Here is an 18,918-nt window from a genome sequence, read left to right on the forward strand (position 1 = left end):
GGTATGGATGTAGCTTGGAGGTAGAGTGTCCCTGAGTTCAATCCCCGTACTACCAAAAAAAAAAAAAAAAAAAAGTAGGTAAGTGGATGGAACAATTAGTTGGTAGTGAAAAATTTTGAATTCAGGTTTGTACATTATTAGCTGAAACATAATGATGGGAAAGCCAATTTAGAGTTGAAAATAGGAAATTGGGAGCCAAGTAAAAACACTCAGGACTAGCTAGGCATGGTGGCACACGCCTGTAATTGCAGTACTTAGGAGGCTGAGATAGGACCAAAGACGTTTCAAGGACAACCTCAGCAAGTAGTGAGACTCTGATATATATATATATATATATATATATATATATATATATATATATATATATAAAATAATATATATATATATATATATATATATATATATTAGAGAGAAATACACATTTCTGGCTGGGGGTATGGCTTAGTGGAAGAGTACTTGCCCTGGGCTCAAATATAGGGAAAAAAAGTTCTGAAAGAGTCTCTTCTTAATGTTTGCATTTGCAAATTAGAGACTTTTATCATGTAGTTTATACTCTCAAGTTATTTGTACAATTAGTTAATCCTCTTGGATAATAATAACATATTTTGTGCTTCCATTTAGAAATACCAATAGTCAAATATCTGTAGCAATATAGTAATCCTTATCTCCACTCTCCAGATGAGTAAACATGCTACCAGGGAGATCACTTGAGGAAATTTACCTTCACTAAATGTAAATGGCCTTACTGGTTAATCTCAGTCAATAAACACAAATGAAAATGATTAGTGGGATTCAGTTTGCAGACTCCATTTTATTCATAGTTTGTGTGGGTGGGCTTTTCAAAATTAGTTCACAAATCTGGTACATACAGGCAGTTAAAACTGGTTATCATTGATAATCAGAAACCTCTGGCGGGACATAGTCTTCATGAAAACACTGTAAAATGGAGAATACACAGTAATAATGTGAAAGCAATGGTTGCAAACATCCATGTTTCTAAGAAAATATAATTTTACATATATATGTACTTTAAGCAAGCTATAACTCTTACATAAATTCAGACAATAGGACTGTGCAATCATAATGCATCTTTTATGGAAAAAATGAAAATAATTTAATTATGACCCAGATATTCTAAAGTAATTAGAGTCCTCTTAAATTAGATGTAGAACATTAAGATACTTTCCCTAATTTACAACCATCCCAGTCAAAAAGAGCTGAAAAGTTGGTGAGTAAGTAGGATTACCATTATATCAAGTGTGTTTAACCCAAATTCTTTAGGTAAAAAATCTAAAGTGTTTCAATCCCAACTATTTTAGGGAATTGAGCAAGAAGATAACAGTCTTCAGTTTTTCAATGACTTTTTAAGGAACTGAGCTCTCAAACTAGTTTTTATGAAGAAGTAATTTGTTTTTATCTTAGTGTAGTTTAGAGATTGTTTTATGAGCTCTGAACATTCTAGTTCTTTAGTTTTTCTTCAATCTTCAGCAGTAGCAGGAAGGCCTATCCCACACCAGTGCTACTCGGGGTCAGTGCTTTGGATAAGTCACTAGAGTGCAGCCAAACGGGAGACTGAATCGATGCTGCTCCTGCTGGGAACTGGACCAAGGATTGCCAACACAATTTACACAAGAGTTACTGACCTGACATCCTAGAGTAGCGATGCTTAGTCATTACCCATGGTAATGAGATTAATAATGTAAAGGGGGAAAATTATCTCAGGTTCTTCCCTAAATGCATCCGCTTTTGTGTGGAGGCACCATGGCCATGCAGCTCCTTTTCCAAAAGTGGCGAGAGATAAAAGGGAGAGGACTTCAATTTTTTTCTCTGATTTATTTTTCTCTGAAATTTTCTCTGATTTACTTTTCTCTGAAAAGTAAATGGTAAGACTATTCGTGGAAAGAAAACTGGTAAGTATAAACTTTTTAAAGAGACAGACATTGAAGAAAAATTGTACTGGAAATATAGTAACAAATTTTAGCCTGATAACTCTCATGCTGTCATTTAGCAAAACACTAAAATTCATGCAGTAGAGAAATTGATGACATAAGGACTTTTTTTCCAGATTTCTTGGGGAAAAAACCCTGAAAATATACTGGTTATTTTTTCTGTTTGCTTTCATAATGAATTATTCTTGCTTATGGCTGACATTCCCAAACTGTCCCAGTTATTTCTAATAAAATCCATTCTTCAGTAGAAGACCAGATAAACTTAAAGGAAAGACATAAGATGTCTTTTGAATTCCATCGATCTGCTAGAAGAGTAATCAACTGGCTTACATAAAACTACACCCACAGCTAAAATAGCAGGTAGAATTGGACAGGAATTAGTTGTCATTAGTATAATCGTAATAAAATAAAGCTTGTTCTGAAACCACAAGAGGTGGTAAGAAGAGACTGTATAAAAGCTACTGGGTTCTCTAGAAAATGTGACACAGTACACAGAATGTGAGAGTATATAGAACTCACACTCAATTATAAAAATAGACATGGTTCTCAGACAAAAAACAAATGAGTACAAAAGAATCCTCCAACATGGACTGTTTCTAAAAGACATGTCTGTATAAAACAACAAGATGTTATCTCAGAGTTCCAGAGAGTCCTCTGTTCAAATGGCTGAAAAGGAGAGATGAAACGGAGACAGACAGGTCAAGAACCCAGAACTGATCTGTCCTACTCTTCTGTTTGGCAGTATACATTGGTGGTTGCAGACTGCTTTGGGGAATATAAATATATAAATAATAATGGCTGATTACTTGATGACCTGGGTGGATGAATAAGATATCCCAGGTTATTAAATAATCTCTGGAAGTTGAACACTTTTTTAGCTTCTACACTTGACAGTGTTGCACATGAGCAATGATTCTAGGTTTCTTCACCTTGAATCAACCCTGCCATTCACACATGCTCCATGCCTCATGGTTTCTATTGTGCCTAAAGGATCAGACTAAGTAGACAGTAAAAAATAATAATAATAATAACTCCAGCCTTGAAACGAGGGACAGACCAGTAATTCATGCTGAGTACTCATAAATCACAAAGAAACACTAAAATTAATGGTCTGTCTCCTCTTAACTGCAAAGGAGATGCCATGAGTTTAGGGGAAAAAAAAGTCATGAGACAGTCAAGAAGATATGGGTAGCAGCACCTTTCCATACCCGCCTGGATTTTTTAAGGAGTCTTTCACTCCTTATTCCTTTCAAACACAAAGTTCATCAGTTTGAAGAAAATGGCTCTAAAGTGAAAGAGTCCCCAGAGAAAAACTAGCAGTACATGAAATCAGCCCTCTGTGGGCTAAAGGACAAACTGCAGAACCAGTTAAGACCAGAAGAGACAGACCAAGGTCTTAAATAGGGTTTTAGCATGGTATAGCAAAACATAGGCAGCCCTTTTCCATTCTAATCAGTAACGCAGCACCATCCACGTCCAGTTCAAAAGACTACAGAAGAGTGGGCTTTCATCTTTGGCACCACCTCATGAGTTACTCTTGGTTTGCATTATTTGTAAAGACGCAGAAAAGTTGGTACCTTTGCCTTGTCTGTGAGTACAAATGCTGGGACTCCGACTGCTGTACCATTAAGGCCAATTAATACTGTAACACAGGAGTGATGCATCCAATTTCCAGGTTCCGGATAATAGCAGCCATGCCCTTGCAGAAGCCAGGTCATTCATCTCCACTGGTTAAGGCCTTCGGTTTGTCGTCCTCAGGGTAGAAAAAACACTCTCCTCATGGACAAAGAACTCCAGATGAACCCATGGTCTCTACCTTTGGATAGGGATTTTAAGTACCAGATATGCCAGGCACAGAAATGGGACTGGTCTGTGACCTTCACACTTAGAGAAGCTTCCGTTTTGGCAGAATTAGAAACTTCTTAGTGTAGTCTGGTTTTAGCCCCCTTTCCTGAGTGAAGCAGCTAAGGAGCAGCCAGGTTCCAATACTCAGCATTAATTCTCTCCATGGTCTTCTTCCACCCAGGCTACAATTTTCCCTTCCCACCCAGGGATGGCATCGTCATCATGGAAAACCTAGGTAAACAAACAAAAAGACCACAGTAGAAAATACAAATTAAGGCACTAAATCACTAAACTCCTGCTGCCGGTCAAAATAAGACCTCAAATATTAGGGATAAGAGAGTAGAAGAACTGGGCATGGTAGCATACACTTGTAATCCCAGTAGTTAGGAGATTGAGACAGGAGGATCGCAGGTTCAAAGACAGCCTAGACAATGTAGGGAAGCTCTCAGAAACCTAATGAGAACCTGTTTCCAAGTAAATAAAATTGGGCTGTGGGAATAGCTTGGAAGTAGAATGACTCTAGGCTCAATCCCCAGTACCAAAAACAAAAAGAGAGAGGGCGAGAGAGAAAAGTAAAACCCTTAAAAAAAAAAAAAAGCTGTATTTGGCAAGTGGATTATAAAGAGAGGCATAGGTGAAGTTGGAAATCAGCATAGATGGTTCTGCAGAAGTTCTTTGTTTTTATTACAAAAAGAAACTATCACTATATACCATATAGCTCTGAATGTTCATGCATGTTGTTTTTGTTTTTGTGGTACTGGAAATTGAACCCTGGGGCATTCTACCTCTGAGCTACACCTCCAGCCATACTTTATCCTGTTTTTTTTTTTTTAAAACGGTCTTACACATTTGCTAAGGATGGTCTTAAACATGCCATCCTCCTGCCTCAGTTTCCCAGATACTAGAATTACATGTGTGTGCCACCATGCCCAGCTCATTGTTTTTGTTTTGTGGTACTGGGGGGTCGAACTCGGAGCAACACCCCTAGCCCTATTTTATTTTTAATTTGAAAAAGTCTCACTAAATTGCTGAGGGCCTTGCTAAATTGCTAAGATTGGCCTCGTACCTGTGATCCTCCTGTTTCAGCCTCCCAAGCACTGGGATTACAGGTATACACCACCATGCCTGGCAGTTCTTTATTTTATTACCTTAGGCTTTTTATTTTTCCTAACAAAGCTTTTTTCCTTTTTAAAATAAAAATCCTACCCAAATTCTTTTTGATACTTTTACAGTGCATTGTAATTACACATCACAGTGAGTTTCAAAGTGATACAAACACACACACACACACACACACACACACACACACAGCACTTGTGTATCTCCTTCTGCAGCCCACCTCGCTACTCTTCCCTGTACATGTTTGTGAGTTTGGTTGTGATATCTTCATATATGGACATAACAGTATTTAAAATGTTTTCTTCCTTAAGCCTACCTTTTTTCCTACCTACCTCCTTCCAAATTCTAAGTCCATATGATTAAGTTGTAGAACTGAAGACACTATCAAATCTTGGGCCATTTTTTTTCAACTTTCTTAGCCTAAAGCAAGCAGACCGTGGTCTGAGGCTCTAGCAGATTTCTCTGTCCTGGTTAGGGAATTCAGGTACTTCCGGGTACTAGTTCTTGAATAGGAAGCTCTGGGGTTCAAGTATGACCAATAATAGTTCCCAGACTCCCCACGGATTCTGTACCTCCTCTTTGACAGTGCCAAACTCAGGATCCAAAGCTTTGAAGTGATACCGGTGATTCCCTTCCCGATCAATAGCTGCTTTAAAATCCTTCAGTGTCACCTCCCCCAACCTGCAACAAAAGCAGAGTACCCAAACACACTGTTAATCAGTAGGCTGGAAAGATAAAGTGTCAGCTTTAAACTCGGGCCCTGCCAAAGCGAACAGACAGGAATAGCATGGCCTTATTTAGGTCACTGCCCTTGATAACCAAGATCACCCAAATAGCAGAGGTCGGGGAACCAGTCTCCTCTAGGAAAGGAAACCTGGCATTACAAACTGGGTGAGCCAAAAATTTAAGGCAGAAGTATTGCTTCAGCAGCAGACAAATCACTTTTTACTCTTTTGTCTCTGGAAATAAGACAAAAAGTCACTGAGATCCAATGTTTTGAGCAACCACAAATATGCCCAAACTTAAGCTGGGCGTGGTAGTACACGCATCCCAGTACTTGGGAGGCTGAGACAGGAGGATCACACAGGTTCAAAGCCAGCCTCAGCTACTGAGTGAGGCTCTCAGCAACTTAGTTATTATTATTATTATTATTATTATTATTTTTTTTTTTTTTGGTGGTACTGGGGTTCCTGGAAACCCTTTTACCTCCGGGCTACATTCCCAGATCTATTTTATATTTTTTTATTTGGAACCAGGGTCTCTTAAGCCAGTGATGCTGGCTTTGAACCTGCGTGATCCTCCTATCTCCGCCTCCCAAGCACGGGGATTACAGGCATGCGCCACCACGCCTGGCTTGTTTTTTGTTTTGAAACAAGGTCTCACTAAGTTGCTGAGACTCTCACTACATTGCTAAGGCTGTCCTCAATCTGCAGTCCTCCTGTCTCAGCCCTCAGACTCCCGAGTACTGGGGTTACTTGTGCACCACCATGCCCAGCTTCTAAGCTTTTTTGATTTTCTTCTTTGCTACAATATTCCAGTTACCTTAGGCTAACAGAATTTAATAAAGTTTCACCATCCTTATCCTTTTATCTTTAGGAAGCTGGTTCTTCTTAACTAAGATTAAATAAGCAGACTTTGGAAAAAGAGAATTCTATAACTTTGTTTCCAGAGTTAAAAATCTTTATTTCAAAACTATTTCCCTTAGGAGGAAGTGTATTAACTGAGTTTTTGGAAGATTTTCAGCAAAAATTCTCAGTAGAGATGAACTACAGTCATTAAATAGTAACAAAGATCAGTGAGTAAAATATTTGGAGTCCAGACTACAGTCCATGTCTGTCAGCAGGAGCTACTTTGAAGGCTTAAAAAAAAACAAATTTTCTTGCTGGGTATGATAGTGTACACCTCTACTCCCAGTACTTGGGAGGCTGAGACAGGAGGATTACAGTTCATGGCCAGCCTCAGCAACCTCTTGAGGCTAGCCACAATTTAGTAAGGCCGTGTCTCAAATAAAAAATAGGGGCTGGGCATGTAGCCCAGAGGTAGAATGGCCCCGGGTTTAATCCCTAGTACCACAAAAATAAAAATAAATAAATGAAAAATTCTACTGAGTAAGGTGGTGCATGCCTATAATCCCAGCTACTCAGGAGGCTGAGCAGAAAGATTATTAGCATGTGGCCATCTTGGGCAACTTAATGAGTCCCTGTATATCTGGAAACAGGGTCTTGCTAGGTTGCTAAGAGCCTCATTAAGTTACTGAGGCTGTTCTCGAACCTGTGATCCTCCTGTCTCAGTCTCCTAAATACTAGGATTACAGGATTACAAGCATATGCTAATATGCCTGATTTAAAGAATAGTTAAAAAAAATATGCTGGGAGCTAGACGTGGTGGTGCACGTTTGTAATCACAGCATTTGGGAGACAGTCAGCTACTTGGTGAGGCCCTTTGCAACTCAGTGAGACCGTTTCAAAGTAAAGAATTAAAAATAGGGTGGGGGTGTAGCTTGGAGATAGAATGCCCCTAGATTCCATCCCCAGTACTGCAACAAGCAAACAAACAAATACAGCTGAGGATGTAGTATCCCTGGATTCAGCCCCAGTACTGCCAGGAAAAAAAAAAATTCCAAACCTAGAACTCATGAAGCTATCAAGATTGGATTATTGTTTCTGGGCAGTATCTTATGTCTTTTATAATAATGTCACCAGTTAGTAACAAGTCTTTTATAATGTCACCCAAGAGTAACAAAGCTGGAACTAGACTATGTCCTGGGCACTTCTGACTACACACACTGCTTTTACACCACTTTTCTGCTGCTCATTTGAGCAGTAACTATGGGTTCCACTTCCTTTCCTTTTTCACAGAGAAGCAACAATCTAGCATCTCACCTCTTTGGTATATTGACCATGAAGGGCGTAAGTGACCGGTCAGTGAAATAGAGCACTTTCGTGCAAGTGCTGCTCATAGCTGGAGAGCTCTGAGAGTGAGGCAATTCTGCAATCAAAGAGACACCGCAGTTAGAACGCTGGATTGCTTCAACCACCCTCGATTCCAGTTACTCGAAATATCTCAGGAGAACGAAGCCGCCGAGGTCACAGCCCTCACACCCTTGCCAAACACCATGTGCACAGGGCATGAGCCACGGGAAGTGGCCACCAGGACCACGAGGACAAGAGCTGCTTCGCATGTGGGCCTTATCGTGAGGACCATCATCCTCATTGGTGCAGGTATCGCTGACGGGGACAGCAACTGACCTGACCAGCATTGCTGCTAAGGATCACAACAGGCCAGAGAAGTCTGGCAGGATTCCAGCCGAGGCAGGGGAGGTACACAGCAGGACCCGTGAACTGCCTATGTGTAGACTCGGGAGGTTAGCAGTAGAGAATGCTCACAGGATTCATGGGAAAAAGATGGGAAGGAACAAGCACCATAGAGGCAAAGAAACTGTAGGAACTCCAATCCCAAGGGGCTGGATTCTAGTTTTACAAGTACAAGACTTTAGTCCAGTGCAGTGGCACACATCTATAATCCCAGTACTCAGGAGGCTGAGACAGGAGGACTGACAGATATGTGGACAGCCTCGGCAACTTAGCAAGACTCTGTGTCAAAATAGAAAATAATATAGGGTTGTGAGTGTACCTTTGAGGTTGAACACCTCTGGGTTCAATCCCCAATACAAAAAAAAAAAAAAAGAAAAGAAAAGAAGCCGGGCATGATGGCACACACTTGTAATCCCAGCTTTTGGGAGGCTGAGACCAGAGGATCACGGTTCGCAGACAGACTCAGCTACTTAGTGAGGCCCTCTACAACTCAGTGAGACCCTGTTTCAAAATAAAGAACAAAAAAATAGGACAGGGGATGTAGCTTGGAGGTCAAATGCCCCTGGGGGTTCCATCCCTAGACACACACACACAAAAAAAGACATACCTTAACTCTTAGCTACATAGGATCTCTATATATTTTTCCTCTAGTCTTTATCTCAGGTTTCTAATTTGTCTCTATCCTTTATAATTTCAGGAGAAAGCACACTTATAATTCTAGTACTTGGAAGGTTGAAACAAGAGGATCACAGGTTCACAGCCAACCTCAGCTGCTAAGTGAGGTCCTCTGCAACTTAGCGAGATTCTGTTTCTTTTTGTGTGTGTGGTACTGGGGATTGAATCCAGAGGCATTTTACCTGCGGGCTACATCTCCAGCCCTATTTTTATTCTTTATTTTGAAATAGGATCTCACTAAGTTGTAAAGGGCCTAAGTAGATGAGGCTGGCTGTGAACCTGTGATCCTCCTGTCTCAGCCTCCCAAGTACTAGGATTATAAGCATGTGCTATCATGACCAGCATGAGACCCTGCTTTAATTTTTTTTTTTTTGAGGTACCAGGGACGGAACCCAGGGGCATTCTACCCCCGAGCTATACCTCCACCCCTATTTTTTATTCTTTATTTTGAAACAGGGTCTCCCTGAGTTGCAAAGGGCCTCACTAAGTAGCCATCTTCAAACTGAAATCCTCTTGTCTCTCAGCCTCCCAAATGCTGGGATTACAAGCGTGCCACCACACTTGGCTGAGACCGTTTTAAAATAAACAATAAGCCTGGCATGGTGGCACATGCTTGTAATCCCAGCATTCGGGAGGTTGAGACCAGAGGATCACAGTTCGCGGCCATCTTCAGCTATTTAGTGAGGCCCTCTGCAACTTAGTGAGACCCTGTTTCAAAATAAAGAATAAATAGAATAGGGCAGGGGGTGTAGCTTGGAGGTTGGATGCCCCTGAGTTCTATCCCCAGACCCACAACAAAACAAAACAAAACAAAAAACCAATTTAAAAAAAAGTAGGCCTGGGGGTATAGCACAGAGGTAGAATACCCCTGGGCTCAACTCTCAGTCCTGAAAAAATAATTTAGGAAAAAATATAATTCAGTAGAAGAAAAGACCAACCAAAAACTTTTATCATAAGTACCAAAAGCTGATAATTAAGCTTTCATTAAAATTTGTCCTGCGATTCCGTCTGTACACATTTTATTCTTAACTTCTTTTAGGCACCCACCCCCATTAAACTGGCATCCACAGGAGAGCACTTCTGGAGGGAATTGGGAACAGGGCAGAATATGAGGGCTGAATAGGAGGAAAACGCAAGGGGACTCCCTCTTTTTGCACAGCAATCATATTCAATGAGTTTCAAAGGTTTCTTCAAAGAATAGCAGTTACTGTAACACACATACCCTTTTCTCCAGCACCACGCACAGTGCCTGCCACATAGTGTGGATGACCAAATATTCACTTTTGGTTTTATTTATTTATTTATTTATTTATTTTGGTGGTACTGGGGGTGGAACCCAGAGGCTTTCTACCTCTGGGCTATACTCCCAGACCTTTTTTATATTTTATTTGGAAACAGGGTCTCACTAAGTTGCTGAGAGCCTCACCAAGTAGCTAAGGCTGGCTTCCAACCTGTGAGATCCTCCTGTCTCAGCCTCCCAAGCGCGGGGATTACAAGCATACGCCACCACACCCAGCTTCACTTTTGGTTTCAAGTCATATAACTCATTCATTCATGAAACATTGAGCACCTCCTGTGTGCTAGATTTTGAAAATATCAAAACTCTATTTTTTATACGCTTGTAAACCCAGCTATTCTGGAGGCTGAGGAAGGATGATCATAAGTTCAAGGCTAGCCTGGGCAACTTAGCAAGACCCTGTCTCAAAATAAAAAGGGCTGGTGGTGTAGCTCAGTGTAGAGCACTTGACCAGCATACACAAATCTCTGGGTTTAATCCCCAGAAAAACACACACACACACACACACACACACACACACAACTATATGTATATATGGTCTCTAACTTCCAAGAGTTTATAGTCTAGTATGGATGACAGACACAATTACAAGTACTTACAATACATTAAAATCAGATTTGAACAAACTTTAAGGAAGATTGAAGATGGAGAGGTTAATTCTACCTGAAAGGCCCCACAATTGGAGAATCCTTTAGAATATACCTTTAGAAACTCAAAATATGAACCAGGCAATAATCCCAGTACTTGGGAGGCTGAGACAGGATTGCAGGTTCATGGCCAGCCCCAGCAAGTACTGAGACGCTCAGCAACCTAGAGAAACCCTGTTTCAAAATAAAAATAAAATAGGACTGAGGGTGAAGCTTGGAGGTAGAATGCCCCTGCGTTCAATCTCCAATACCACACACACACACACATACACACACACACACACACACACATCTCATAATATTTAGCCGGGCAAGGTAACACACAGCTACAATCCCAGCTACTCAGAAGGCTGAGGCGGGAATATTGCAATTTTAAAGCCAGCCTCAGCAACTTAGGGAGACTCTATCTCAAAATAAAAAATAAAAAGGCTGGGGATGTGGACAGTGGAGGAGCAGCCCTGGGCTCAATCACCAGTATATTTAAAAAATCCTAAAATTGGAAAGTTGCAAAGAGCACTCCCAGAAGATAGAAGAAGACATGCCAAAGGTGTGAAATGGGTCATGTGTCTAGAAACTGAGTAAACTAGTAAGGATGGAGCAGGAGAAAAGACATTGGGAAGAAGTGGGTTGTAAAGTACGCAGAGGCCAGATCCCAAAGGACTGAAGGGCTGGGTCTTTCAAATATAAGTCTGGAGCCACAGGGGGACACTAACAGGGAGCGGTATGCTCAGACTGGCACTTTAGAAAGGTTAATCTAGTAACAAATGAATTGGGTGGCAGAAACTTGGGAAGCCAGCACTGCCATTCAGAGAATTTAAAACAAACCGAAAGAGGAAAAGTATTGAAGCCAAAGAAGGAATGGATTTGAAAAACTTAAAAGGTAAAAGTCTTGGTACTAGGGATATAGTTGAACAGAGAGAATAAAAGGGAAACAAAAAATGGCCTGAGATTATAGTCTGAGAAGATACATACATGTAACACCGTTACCTATGATAGGAGAATAGAAGGAAATTACTGAATCTTTTTATTCCTTTAAAATGTTGGTTGGAGCCGGGTGTGGTAGCACAAGCTTGTAATACCCGCGCTTGGGAGGCTGAGACAGGAGGATCACGCAGGTTCAAAGCCAGCCTCAGCTACTTAGGCTCTCAGCAACTTAGTGAGACCCTGTTTCCAAATAAAATATAAAATGGGTCTGGTAGTATAGCCCGGAGGTAGAAAGTCTCTGGGTTCCACCCCCAGTACCACCAAATAAATAAATAAATAAATAAATAAATAAATAAATAAAATGCTGGTTGGAGCTCCAGGCGTGGTGGCGCACACTTGTAATCCCAGCGCTTGGGAAGCGGAGACAGGAGGATTGCGCAGGTTCGAAGTCAGCCACGCTGGCTTAAGAGACCCTGTTTCCAAATAAAAATATTTAAAAAAATAGGGCTGGGAGTGTAGCCCAGAGGTAGAAGGGCTTCCAGGAACCCCAGTACCACAAAAATGAATGAATGAATGAATGAATGAATGAATGAATAAATAAATAAATAAATAAATAAATGAAATGTTGGTTGGGCCGGTCGTGGTGGCGCACATTTGTAATCCCCGCACTTGGGAGGCTGAGACAGGAGGATCGCACAGATTTGAAGCCAGCCTCAGCTACTTGGTGAGGCTCTCAGCAACTTAGACTCTGTTTCCAAATAAAATATAAAATAGGTCTGGGAGTATAGACCAGAGGCAGAAAGCCCCTGGGTTCCATCCCCAGAACCACACACAAAAAAAAAAAAGAAAAGTTGTTTGGCCAGGCATGGTAGCACACACTTGTAATCCCAGTACTTGGGAGTCTGAGACAGGAGGATCTTAGGGTTGTGGCCAGCCTCAGCTACTTAGGGAGGCCCTCTGCAACTTAGTGAGATCCTGTTTCAAAATAAAGAACTAAAAAAATAAAATAGGGCTGGGGATATGCTCGAGGTAGAATGTGGGTTCTATCCCCAGTACCAGAAAAATAAATAATAAACACAAGTTGGTTGGGTGTTCTTATGGCTTAGTTCTGGAATGTGTCCCCAAAGCTTCTGTGTGAAAGACTTGGTCCCGATACAGCAATATCCAGAGGCAGGACTTTGGGGCAGTGATGGATCATGAGGGCTTGGACTTCGTCAGTGGATTCATCCATTTGATGGGTTAATCATTTGAATGGAGTACTGGGAAGAGGTGGAAAGTAGAGACAGGTGGGGCATGGTTGAAGGAAGTAGGTCATGGCTGAAGGAAGGAGAATGCCCTTAGGGACCAAATCTTGTCCCTGGCCCTTTAACACCATCCAACTCCACCCCTACTTCTTGGTTGCCATGAGCTGAGCAGCTTCCTCTTCCTCACCTCACCCTCCTGCCATGATGTCCTGCTCTCTGTCAGGCTCCACATAATGGAGCCATCCAGCCATGGACTGAACCTCTGAAACCCTGAGCCAAAATAAACTTTCCTCTTTTAAGTTGTTTATGTTAGGTCATGGCAATAAAGAGCTAACACAGGTTGTCCATTATGTACCAAATATTAGAGATGGACAGTTAAGACAAAATCTCTACCCTTGAGGAACTCAAAATCTAGTTGAATGAGAAAAAACGAGTTACTATGCAATAAAATAAATATGAAAATGGTGTCAATACAGACTAAATCATATCCCCATGCTCCAAATTTGTATGTTGAAGCCCTAACCCTTCCTGTGATTATAATGAAGATGGGGTCTTTAAGGAGGTGATTAAGGTTAAATGGGTCCCTACGAGTGGTGTCTTGGTCCAATGGAACTGCTCTTAGAAGACTCTAGAGTTCCCTCTGCCATATGTGGACGTAGAGAGAAGGCAGCCATCTTTAAGCCAGGAAGGAAAAAGCCCAGCCATGTGAGCATCCTGATCTTGGGCTTCCCGCCTACTGAACTGCGAGAAAATTGATTTAATTTAAGTTGCCCAGACTACTGTATCTTGATCACAGCAGTCCAAATTGGCTAATGTAAGCTGGGTGTGGTGGCGCACACTTGTAATCCCAGCATCTGGGAGGCTGAAACCAGAGGATTGCGGTTCGCAGACAGCCTCAGCTACTTAGGCCCTTTGCAAATTTGAGGCCCTGGTTCAAAATAAAGAATAAAATATAGGGCTGGGGGTGTAACTTGGAGGTAGGTAGCTCAAGCCCTTGGGTTCCCTTCCCAGTACTGCCAAAAAGAAAAAAAGAAGAAAAAAAGGATGAGTCTTTAAAGCTGGCTGTGTTGGCACACATTTGTAATCCCAGTACTTGGGAGGCGGAGACAGGAGGATGGCAGGCAGGTTTGTGGTCGGCCTCAGCAACTGCATGAGGGCTTCCCCAACTTGGTGGCACCCTGTTTCAAGATACAACATAAAAATAGGGCTAGAGGTGTAGCTCAGAGGTAGAATGCCTCTGAGTTCAATCCTCAGTACCATATACGCACAAAAGAAATAGGTCTTTAATTGTTCTAAGCACTGGTTTTTTTTTTTTTTTTTGGTTTTTTTTTTGCAGTACTGGAGATTAAACCCAGGGGGCATTCTACCTCTGAGCTACACCCCCAGCCCTATTTTTTTTTATTCTTCATTTTTTGAAACCGGGTCTCACTGAGTTGGAAAGGGCCTCACTAAGTGGCTGAGGCTGTCCGCAAACTGCGATGCTCCAGTCTCCGCCTCCCGGATGCTGGGATTACAGTGCGCCACCATGCTCGGCTTTAACTCTATTCTTTCTACTCATTTATGTGTCTATCCATTTGCCCACACTGCACTGTCTTGATTAACTTTACAGTTAGTGTTGAAATCAGTGTAGTACTTTAACTACTTTGTTCACCTTTTCCAACAGTTTGGAAGGAGATTAATTCTAGTACTTTATTGCTCTATGTAAATTTTTAGAATCAGCTTGTTTATATCTCCCTGAGTTGTCCAGGCTGGCTTCAAACTTCTTATCATCTTATCTCAACCTCTTGAAGCATTAGTGTTGTTTTAAAAATCATACGTCATAGAAAACAGTATAGGTAAAAGATTCTGAAAATGTGTAAAGAAGAAGAACATATTTATACTGGTGAAATTATTACATTTTGGACATAGTAGGTTAAATAAAGTATTCTTAATTTTTAAAAAAGAACATGTGAACATTATTAACCCAAACGGTAAGATATAAACTAAAATAGAACTTTCCAGGCAGGGAAAATTCCCAATAAATTGATGAAACTAATCAAAAATGGGAAAAAAAGACCCAAGCATGGTGGTACATGTCTGCAATCCCAGTAATTGGCTGGGACAGGAGAATCACAGGTTTGAGGACAGCCTCAGTAAGTAGTGAGACTCTTATTAATCTAGTGGGACCCTGTTTCAAAATAAAAACGTCAAAATATTTGGCTTGGATGGTGGGCGTGGTGGCACACATTTGTAATCCCAGCATTTGGGAAGCTGAGACAGGAGGATCACAGGTTTGTGGCCAATCTCAGCAATTTGTGAGGCCCTCCACAACTCAGTGAGACCCTGTTTCAAAATAAAGAATAAAAATAGGGCTGAGGTAGTTCAGAGCTAGAATGCCCCTAGATTCTACCCCCAGTACTGCAAAAAAAAAAAAAAAAATGTTTTTGGCTTGGAGTTTAGCTCAGAGTAGAATGGCCTTGGGCTCATTCCCCAGTGCCCCCCCCCCACAAAAAAAGAAAGAAACTAATGGGAAAAAATTTAATGAGTAGCCACCAAGCAGGTTAAAACATACTTCCTAACCATGCACATAAGACGATGCAAATATTTTGCAGGACTTAAAATGAATGACCTAACAGTTCAAAGTTTTATGGAAAATCCCAAAGAAATCAAACTCCTTGCCTCTAGGAAAAAGGATGATTTATATGTGTATGTGTGTGTTTTTACTGTTTTGTATTTTGCTTTGCTCAGATAGTTTAACCCCTTTGAGTCAGCAGCCTCCTGTACATGGCTACATGGCATTTGGTGGTGATGGTTGTGGTGGTGATGATGGTATGTGTCTTCATAGTCCTAGAATTAAGGCAGTTCTAGTATTACTAAAGAAAAACATAAAAGTAACAGAGCTGGGATGGTGGCTCATGCCTGTAATCCTAGTACTTGGGAGACTAAGGCAGGAGGATCGCAGGTTCAAGGCCAATTTCAGCAACTTAGTGAGACCCTGTTTCAAATTAAAAAATAGCAGCTGGCAGCTGGTCATGGTGACGCACACTTATAATCCCAGCATTCAGGAGGCCGAGACGGGAGGACCATGATTTATGGCCAGCCTCAGGTACTTCGTGAAGCCCTTTGCAACTAAGTGAGACCCTGTTTCAAAATAAAGAATAAAAAAATAGGGCCGGGAGTGTAGCTCAGAGGTAAAATGCCCTGGGTTTCATCCCCACTACTGCAAATAAATAAAAATAAAAAATAAAATAACAGCTGGGAGTGGTGGCGCAGGCTTGTAATCCCAGTACTTGGGAGGCTGAGACAGGAGGATAACAGGTTCACAGACAGCCTTAGCAACTTGGTGAGGCCTTCTGCAATTTAGTGAGATCCTATTTCAAATTGAAGAATGAAAATTAGGGCTAGAGTGTAGCTTGAAGGCAGAATGGTACAATCCCCAGTACCACATACATACATACATACATACATACATACATACATACATAAGACTGGGAATGAATCTTGGGGCTTAGAATGCCTCTGGATTCAATCCTCAGAACCAAACAGACAAACAAAAAAGTAAAGGACTGCAAGAAAAACGCTATCCCCCAGATATATGGTACGAAAAATACCAAATTTCTGCTCTAATGTGCTAGTAGTTCCTACAGAGTAACAATGAACACTTACTTGAATTGGGGGGCCAGGACTCCCGGTATTCATTACCTGCTTGCCTTCTGGGTGACTTGCCCTGAACCTGGGAAACCACACAAAAATGACAAGAGTTAGGATCAATGGAAGAACTTCACCAAGAAGTGTACGTCATAAAAGAGAACTTAAAATATATACTCTTCTGCCTGGTGTGGTGGTGCACACTTGTAATCCCAGTACTTGGGAGCCTGAGACAGGAGGATCTAAATTTTCAGTCAGCCTCAGCTACTTAGTAAGGCCCACTGCAACTTAGTGAGACCCTGTGTCAAAATAAAGAATAAAAAGTTGGCTGGGGTATAACTTGGAAGTAGAATGCCCCTGGGCTCAATCCCCAGAGCCACACAAAATTATATATATATATATATATATATATATATATATATATATATATATATATATTATATACTATAAAAATAACATGTAGCCAGGCATGGTGGTGCACGCTTATAATCCCAGCATTAGGGAGGCTGAGAACAGAGTATCACAGTTCGGGGACAGCCTCAGCTACTTAGTGAGGCCCTTTGCAACTCAGTGAGACCCGGTTTCAAAATAAAGAATAAAAAATAGGGCAGGGGGTATAGTTTGGAAGTCGAATGCCCCTGGGTTCCATCCCCAGACTCGCAAGATAAGTAAATAAATAAGTAAATAAATAAATAAACAAACACACAGACACACACACACACACACTTCTCTCTTCTCTCTCTCTCTCTCTCTCTCTCTCTCTCTCTCTCTCTCTCTCTCTCTCTCCTTTTTTTGGTGGCACTGGGGTTTGAACCAAGGGGTCTTATACCTCTGAGCTACTTTTTTATTTTTATATTTATTTATTTATTTTACTTTTTTATTTTTTAATTTTTATTGGTGCATTATATTCATACATCATATTGGGGTAAAAAACTTGTGTGTATAGACATGCACACATCACTGATTTAACCCCTATCCAATTCCCACCCTATTCCCTCCCCTTCCCTCCCTCCCTTGCTCGGCTTAGTGGTTGACTTCGATATGTTTAAGTACATTGTGTGTTTTAGAGATTTTCCTCTTCCCCCCTCCTTTCTCCTCCTTTAGACTGTCTTGTTTGCTCCTCCATAGGATTTTCTTTTTCATCTAGAGTTCCTCCTATGACCCAATTCTCCCTAACTCTCACATATTAGGGAAAGCATCTGATTTCTTATTTTTTTGTGACTGACTAATCTCACTTAGCATAATGTCCTCCAGTTCCATCCATTTCCCTGAAAATGATGTAATTGAGTTTGTTTTTTTTTTTTTGATGGCTGAGTAAAATTCCATTGTGTACATATTCCACAGTTTTGTAATCCATCCATCTGTTGATGGTCATCTTGGCTGGTTCCATAGTTTGGCTATGGTGAATTGTGCAGCTATGAACATAGATACACATGCATTAGTTTGATGGTTTGGTTTCCTTTCTTTTGGGTAGATACCCAGAAGTGGTATTGCTGGATCAAATGGCAGATTTGTTCCCATTCTTCTGAGGATTTTCCATATTGTTTTCCAAAGTGGTTGCACTAATTTGCAATCCCACCAACAATGTCTTAGAGTTCCCACTTCTCCACATCCTCGCCAGCATCTATTGTTGTTTGTATTTTGAATGATTGCCATTCTAGTTGGGAGTTATATTGAAACAGGACTCACCAAGTTGTTGAGGCTAGCCACAAACCTGCAATCCTCCTGTCTCAGCCTCTCAAGTGCTGATATTACAAGTGTGCGCTACCATGCCCAGGTAAATATATAATTTTCTATTATCTCTTCTTCCACATATAGGAAACGTAACATATTCATCTTCTCTCTCTCTCTCTTTTTTTTTTTTTTTTTTTTTGCAGTACTGGGTATGGAACCCAGGGATATTCTACCTCTGAGCTACACCGCCAGCCCTATTTTTTTATTCTTTATTTTGAAACAGGGTCTCATTGAGTTGCAAAGGGCCTCACTAAGTAGCTGAGGCTGGCGCTCCCCCTGTCTACATATTTATCTTAATGAAGTCAGGTACATTTATAAAAGGCTTTCTGAGTCGGGTGTGGAAGGCTGAGACAGGAGGATTACAGATTCGAAGCCAGCCACAGCCACTTAGTTAGACCCTGTTATAAACTAAATAAAAAATAGGGCTGGGGGTGTATCTCAGAGGTAGAAGCCCCTGGGTCCAACCCCCAGTACCACAAAAATAAAAAATAGATAAATAAATAAATAAATAAATAGCTTTCTAGTGTTCAACATATTGTCCAT

The 18,918-nt window shown here is 41.0% G+C and overlaps 1 protein-coding gene across 2 annotated transcripts in view; it reads right to left on the reverse strand.

Moving 5' to 3' along the window:
• Positions 1 to 3,944: 3,944 nt before the first annotated feature.
• DIXDC1 (DIX domain containing 1) overlaps positions 3,945 to 18,918 on the reverse strand; it is a gene marked incomplete at both ends in the record, with an annotated part of 96,936 nt that continues 81,962 nt past the window's right edge. For both annotated transcript variants that reach the window (XM_080695318.1, XM_080695319.1), the window contains 4 exons: positions 3,945 to 4,025; positions 5,486 to 5,594; positions 7,796 to 7,901; positions 16,660 to 16,726. In XM_080695318.1, coding sequence (XP_080551444.1) covers positions 3,945 to 4,025; positions 5,486 to 5,594; positions 7,796 to 7,901; positions 16,660 to 16,726 — 363 coding nt within the window. The remainder of the gene's footprint in view (positions 4,026 to 5,485; positions 5,595 to 7,795; positions 7,902 to 16,659; positions 16,727 to 18,918) is intronic.

Source organism: Muscardinus avellanarius (genome assembly GCF_963383645.1).
Source record: "Muscardinus avellanarius genome assembly, chromosome: 1".
Lineage (NCBI taxonomy): Eukaryota > Metazoa > Chordata > Mammalia > Rodentia > Gliridae > Muscardinus > Muscardinus avellanarius.